The sequence below is a fragment of the Pungitius pungitius genome, chromosome 20, assembly GCF_949316345.1.
Source record: "Pungitius pungitius chromosome 20, fPunPun2.1, whole genome shotgun sequence".
NCBI classification, from domain to species: domain Eukaryota; kingdom Metazoa; phylum Chordata; class Actinopteri; order Perciformes; family Gasterosteidae; genus Pungitius; species Pungitius pungitius.
Window position 1 is genome coordinate 9,729,655 of NC_084919.1, and position 7,267 is coordinate 9,736,921.

At 39.4% G+C, this 7,267-nt stretch overlaps 1 protein-coding gene across 1 annotated transcript; it reads left to right on the plus strand.

Annotated features, from left to right (window-relative positions):
- The first annotated feature begins 2,184 nt into the window (after positions 1–2,184).
- Positions 2,185–7,267, plus strand: ostm1 (osteoclastogenesis associated transmembrane protein 1). The gene is made up of 6 exons (XM_037449961.2): positions 2,185–2,659; positions 2,943–3,057; positions 3,852–3,949; positions 4,041–4,151; positions 4,758–4,923; positions 6,183–7,267. The coding sequence occupies exons 1-6, from the start codon at positions 2,267–2,269 to the stop codon at positions 6,236–6,238; spliced, it is 939 nt and encodes a 312-aa protein (XP_037305858.1). The 5' UTR covers positions 2,185–2,266; the 3' UTR covers positions 6,239–7,267.

A 7,267-nucleotide genomic window follows, 5' to 3' on the forward strand; every position in this document is an offset into this window, starting at 1 on the left:
AGGAGAAAAGCAACAATAACCAAGTCAAGCGTATAAAATGAAAGCGAAATCTCTATTATCACTCCCTGCAATTCCCAGCAAAGTGGTGAAAATCAGGGTTAGTTTGTGATTCGAGTCAGACGCGGAGGGAAGAATATGGGGGTCCCCCCGGGTTGGGAGACTCACACGACGAAAAGGGCAATATTCTGGAGAAAAGGGGAAGAAGAAAGCCCCTCTCCCATCCCGACATAACCATTAAATGCAGTCTGACTTTATGTTGTATAGAGAGGGGGGAACAAGAAAGGAGGCACAGTTCTCCGATGAAAGAATGAGGTTTTTGGCGGATTAGGGACGGCCCGAAGGATGAAGAATAACTTCTGCATAACTTTACAGCTTGCCTATTTTATCTCCCCACGCCAAGAGCCAAGTTTAAGGCTCAACCGGTTTGCGTTAACCCCTTTGTGATTGTCCAGTTAGAAACTTTCACATGGAAGGAAAGGAATTAAATCTCAATCTCAGATCCCAAAATTCAACAAACTTTACCGTATAGCCTCTTTTTGGGCTAAAAAAACACACAAAAAAACAGTTTTTCCTATGGTTGTAAAATATTTGACGATACCCAATGGTATGAATCTAATTTATACTTTTTGTATTGCTCATAGTTCTTCATAAGCTCTTAAATTCTATATTAAATGCAATACTTTAACTTGTATATGAACTGTTTTTTCTTTATTTTTCTTTATTTATTTTGTACGTTTATCTGAGAATAATTCCCGTGCTCTTTTTTAATGGTCAAATGAATGATTGATATTTAGGCATACCAAGATCTACAGTTAGTTAGTTGTTGATTTTTTCCATTTCCCTAAGTTATAAGATACTTTCTTTTGACCATTATTTTCATTGCATGGTCATGCTGTATATGGTGGCAAAATCATGACGAGCCTCTTGGACTGCGTCTTGCCTCCGTCTCTGAAGGGCTCTCATCATCACCGTCTCTAATTTATGGGCCTAATTAGTGATTTTTGTCCTCTTGGTTTTGCTATCTATCACATGCTAATGAAGACATTTTCTGCCATCTGACAATAACGGTCATCTCAAATAATAATGATATGCCGATTATACTTGATGCTCTGCTGATTAGCCCGCAGACGAAAGACATCCAAAACTTAGTGAATAATGTGAGTGCAGACTCACTATACATTTTATTTGCATCGGATATTGATACTAATGCTTATTTGGACGATTAAACCAACAATCACTTTACTAAAAATACTATACTCAAACTATAAAATACATGTTTGTATTGTATTCTTTGTGTAAAGAAAGAAAAGCAGTATCGTTAGGGTAATTTATTCTCTCCGAGAACTAGGCTAGAATATGACTAATAAAGGAAAGGGAAACATCTGAACAATTATGTGATCCCTGGACAGGAGAAGGAGAGCTAATAGTGCCACGTGCAGTGAGAGGAGCATTAGAGGCCAGAATCCATATTTACCACTCGAGTTGTGCGCAGGCATCAGAATAGGCCGCTAATGCCGAGCGCTTTCTCTCCCCCCTTATTTTCATTAGGCTCTGATGACTGAGGAATTGATGCGGCCTGCAAGTTATCAAGAGCCACTAATTTCACATTAACGACCATTGACTGCAGTTGCTTGATTCGAGAGGGTTTTTGACAATTATCACAATCAGGATTGGAGCCCAAATCGTTTATCTTGACTTTGTGATTATTTTCCCCGAGCCGAGCGCACATTGCAAAATTGTATGGTGTCAAAAACCCCTAAATAATGAGGAGACCAGAAGGAGCGGCTATCGCTTTCCAACTCACACGCACGTGGTCGCACGCACACTCCTTATACAAAATGTAGGCAGAGACCTATACTATGTATGTGTGAACAGCTTCAATTCGTCCTTTTCTTTTATGATTCACTTGTATTAGACATCAATACTGTAGTTTATATCATTTACATAGGCCTAAATAAATATTCTTATAATTTTATTTTTAATCAGCTAGAAAGTGTTTTTTTTTGTTGTCAATGAAAAATATGTTGTCTTCACAGTTTAAGTAACCAAAGTATTATACATAATAGTCTTTGTGAGAGAAAATTTAGGATTGGAGTGAACTTATATATGTATTTCTAATGTGAAGTCACAGTTGCATTTACTCCGTAAAGATAATTTAGTCTCGCGAGATTTAGGAACGTCACATGATCACGTTGGGAGACAACAAGGAAGTCATGGGTTGTGTACGGTGAAAGAGGAACAGATCCCTTAATCTCCGTTTTCGACGATGTCTCTTTACAAAAACAGCTCGTTTTGGGGTTTGCTAGTGTTAATATGCATCTATACTCTCGTGTCTAGTGGCGAAGAAAACTTCCCCGCGACAGATTCAACGGACACCATGAGACAAACTCCGTCTTTCAGCCCTGCTGCTGCTGCTGTTGTCATGGGCGACTCGCCAGTCTTTAAACCCGGTGTGGAGTCTCTATTCTCCCTCAATCTATTCCCAGAAGACCTGGAGATCACCAAATACTGCAGCGAGCTGCTCCTAATTTTCGGCCAGAGATATGTCGCCTACGTCAACTGCCTGGTGACTGCTGCCCGGCCCGTTCAGGTCTGCCAGAAGTGTTACTCCAGCTACGGAAGCCTCGTTGACACCTACGTCAACATCTCGTCAGACCAGGTGTGTTCACAGTTACAAAGTTCTTGTTCTGGGGTTTTTTAGTTTACGAATAAACCGTCTGCCCGGGTGAAGGGGACAAGCCTGTATTGGGATCTCTCAAGAGTCACGGGTCTTGTGACTTGCGACTGGCTGCTGGTGACAAATTAGAGGAAACGCGAATTCTTCTGCATGACTTGCCTTCAATAGCAAGCCGAGGGACACATTCTGTTTTAGCTGATCTGACCAAAGGGAATCCAGACATCCGAGGGATCTGTCCTGATGAATTGTGCCTGTGTGTCCCCAGATGGGTCCTGGTAATGACAGCTGCCGGGACAGCCTCCTGCGTAGTGACCGGCTGATGCTGGTTTACCTGCTGTACAGCAACATGGAGGACCTTTGGTCAAAGTCTGACTGTGACAGTGAGTCCTCTGCATTTACTTGGATGTCTCTTAATGACGGTGGTTTCTATGCGTGTAATTGGGATCTTCTGCCTTTGTCCAAGCTTCTGACTCACACACACTTACGGGTATGTGTTTGACCACAAAGGTCAGAGTGCAGGGTCAAGTAGAGGCAGCATTCAGTTCACTTCAGTGATTTGGGTTTTAATTAGAGCGGGCACTGCATGTGGAAACCGAGATCGGACATTTCTATAGACCTTTGGCCCATTATCTGTCCAGTATCCCCCATAAGAGCTTGTGACTGTGTGTGGTTTGTTACAATTATTTTCATTATTTATTAATTGATTATTCCTGTGGTTAATAGACTTTTATTAAATATCTACAGTCAACTTTCCCAAAGCCCGGGTGATGTCATCAATAGCTTGTTCTATATCTCATATATTAATACCTTTTGAATTAACACTCTGGTTAATTCAAAGTATTGCGTTTACCATCACATGCAACAAAGAAATAAATCCTCACAAACGACAAGGTGGAATCTTTTAAGCAAACCTGTGTTATAAATAATGGTGTTTAATAACCTCATTTACTAATTATTTCAATGTAAGATTGTTTATGCAGACGTTTTCTTTGCTGACATTAAACAATAACCAAAGACTTATCCAACAATTGTAATGTTAAACTTGTTTCAAATCTTTGATGAAATAGGGGGATGTCATTTATTTGTTATGAAGATGAAACCATTATCTGATTTCATTGGTCCACTTCTGTTGAGTAAATCGACCTCACTGATGTACTTACTTCCTGTTGTGTAGAGTGTATCACTAAAGGATTCGGGAGCCCAACCAATGACACGCTGTACTTCATGAACACTCACAACCAAACTGTCACCTGCTTCAATAAATATCAACAGGTACGCCATAAGTTAGACGACGATTGATCTCTGACCCTTTGTTCTTTATGAGTTTATGTTCGGAAGTTAAAAAGAGGTCTGCCTTTTGCAGGGGAACTATACCGAGCTATGCAAAGACTGTAAGAGCTCATACAAAAGCCTGAATGAGCTGTACAGCAGGATGGAGACCAACCAGACTATGTGCATTGACATAGAGGATACGGTATGTATGTCCAGGATTTATAGAACTCCTCTTTAAATGAGCAGCATAATAGCTGCAACCTAAAGTACAATCGTATGGTTCCACACGTGCTTTAAACTTGTGTCGAGAATAATTCAGGGAATGCATGTGTCATGCCCGACAATGTGTTTAAAAGGAAGGACAAAAAAGTCAGAGACAGGAAGTGGGATTTTCTTGGACCTTTTTCAACTGTCAGAGCAGATGTTTTAGCCTTGATTATGAAATGACATACAATTTTGAAAATACATTTCACTTTGGTCTTCCAATATCTCAATGGGTGCTTATTTGATATTAGAGGGCGTTGATGAAAAAAAAAAAACCTGACAGAAATGGAAAATATAGCTTGGATCTTTGATTCAGGAATTTGATTTGAAATGCGAGATAATAAACAACAATCTGAAAACTAATTTCCTTTTTAAATGACTGAAAGATGTTTGTTGTGGTTCGTGGTCTGCTATTCTTTCAATAAGATTGGAAGCATGTAAAATCCCTGAGTACAGTAAACATTTGAGAGTCGAATTAATAGCGTCCTATAATTATGTGCTCAACTGAAGCTTGTGTTGCATTTGGCACTTTGCCTCGTTTCAGATGAATATGACTCGCAGACTGTGGAGTAGGAAATACAATTGTTCCTTCCCCCGCGAGGAGACGGTGCCTGTCATCGCCGTGTCCAGCTTCATGCTCTTTCTGCCCATCATCTTCTACTTGAGCAGCTTCCTTCACTCTGAACAAAAGAAACGCAAGCTCATACACCGTGAGTAACCAGCTTAATTCACTCTTTGTCGCACGGAGAGATTTTTTGACAGGGTTTTTGAGGGGTTTGGGGTCTTTGTGGAGGAAGGGGGGGTTGACTGACTGATACAGGGGGTTTGGTGGTAAGGAGGTAGTTACAGGTTGATAAAAAAAATAAATTCAAAGAGATTTGTTTTTAAGAGAACAAGGTAACTTGTAATGTTGGAATTATAGCAAAACATTAAAGTTATTCAGGCCTGCCGTATAGATGTCATGTACAGATGCTGCTTATTTTAAATGAATTGCTAATTTGAATAAATTTGGAGTTGAAATAGGTTTCATGAAGTCAAATAGAGATAAATAAGTAGAATAAACCTGAAACATATTAATGAATTAATTACTGATAATCTAAATATTGTGGCGAACACAGCTCACTGGGATCATCCTCCCATCAAACCTAACAGTGTAACATACTGTATGGACTCATTTTCCAACATCTCCATGACTTTGTATCCTCACGACTGCTTCCCGTCTATCGGCTAACTTCAGTTCAGACGATTCCCTCTTCATTCATTCATCACACGTCTCTGTTCTGGGTACGAGTCATTGGATGGCAATTCCCTCTTAAACCTGTTATTTTTTTATTTTACATTATTTTACAAAAGGACTACAAATTCTCTGTGGTGCAGGCTTCCTGTTTTTCTCTTTGTGGGGAAATGTTTATGCCTTGTCTATGACAAGAGACTTTATCTGTTCAGTTGTACGCCTGCCTTGGCGGTTTATTGCTTTTGAATGCAATACTTGAGGAACACCGCACGCATTTTCCTCTAAATTGACCCAAACGTCCACCTGGACTCAAGGAGGAATTGATTTCTTTTTTTTTTATGTAAGGGGTCACTGTGAACTCATATCTGTTCAAGTCTTGTGAATGTGAATTTGAGGGAATTTCTTCAAATTCAGCACAAACACGTTGTTGGCCATGACTCACTACCTCGTATCCTAATTATGAAATTGAATAAAATTCTCCCATAAATGGAGCGGATCAGGAAGCTTTATTTGTTAATTACGGGATAATGACTTTTCAAGAAGTCACAATGTTCTTGAACAAGGAACCTTGATTTATCTTCAGCTCTTCAAGATTCCTATGACTTTATTATTTTCCTACAGGTTGATTATTTATTTATCTTTAACTAATTAACGCACATTTAAAAAAAAGAAAAATCTTGCAGTTTAATTTCAACAAATTGTATTTAACTGTATTTTTTTTCTTCTCATTTTCAGCCAAAAGGGCAAAGTCATACTCCAGTCTGATGAACATTCAGAGCAAATTGAGCTGAAGAGGAGACCGGTGATGAAGACTAAACTCAGAAGGTACATCACGGGAGAAGATTGGACTCCTCACCATCTTGTGCGGGAGGTTTGAACTTAGCAGACTCAACAGCAGCATCCTGTTTGTTTCTAGAGCCTGTGATGAGTATTCAGAGAACTTCAAGAGGCTAGATACGAGGAGTAAATGCTCTGGGCACCTTTTTTATTTTTTGTGCATACCTGTGCCTTCACTTTCTCAAACAATCTCTTCACAACATGTCAAACAATGTGTTTAAAACAGAAAACAAAACCCTGCATTATAAATATCTTTAAAACCCAGCAAAATTAATGAATGACATGATGAGCTTTAATTTGTGAATTTATTTTGATCCATATTAAAGGAGCTGTTTGTTTGAGTCAAATCATATCTAACATCATAAACCACCGATCAGATTATTCTTCATCTTGCTGCACAGATGCACCAGCCTCTTCTTCCTTTCAACTCGTTAACAATCTTCACGTTCTACAGTGCATCCTGTAGCCTGATACACGCACAACTAGCACCACAAAAAATGAGTGGCTTGTGCGTGCAGGAGTGAGTGTGTGTGAGCTCTACTTATGGGTTGAAAAAATGGGTTTTCTGTCTCTAATGTATGTCCAGAAGAGAGCTGCAGAAAAGGAAGCACTTGATGTCCATTAGTGGTGACATGGATCTGCTGTAAGAAGAGTGAGGGTGCACATCAGTGGGGCGGGGGGAGTAGATAAAGACATTACACACATAATATTAGCACACTCCAGAGTACCACACTGGGATGTTACCTGTTATCCAGTCAGAGTTTTTTTGTGGCTGCATAAAGCTTTTAATGTGCTTTGTTGTCGTTTTCCACTGATGTTTAACTTAATTTGTTAAAAGGCTTCTGACCGCTCATGAGAGCGAAGTCTAATTTATGTCTCCTGAGTGTTCAATTGAATCATCCTATTAAACAGGATTTTGCTGTGTAGTAATGTAAACCTTAATTTTGAATGCATAAGCCTAAATAAATACTTTTACGTCAGAA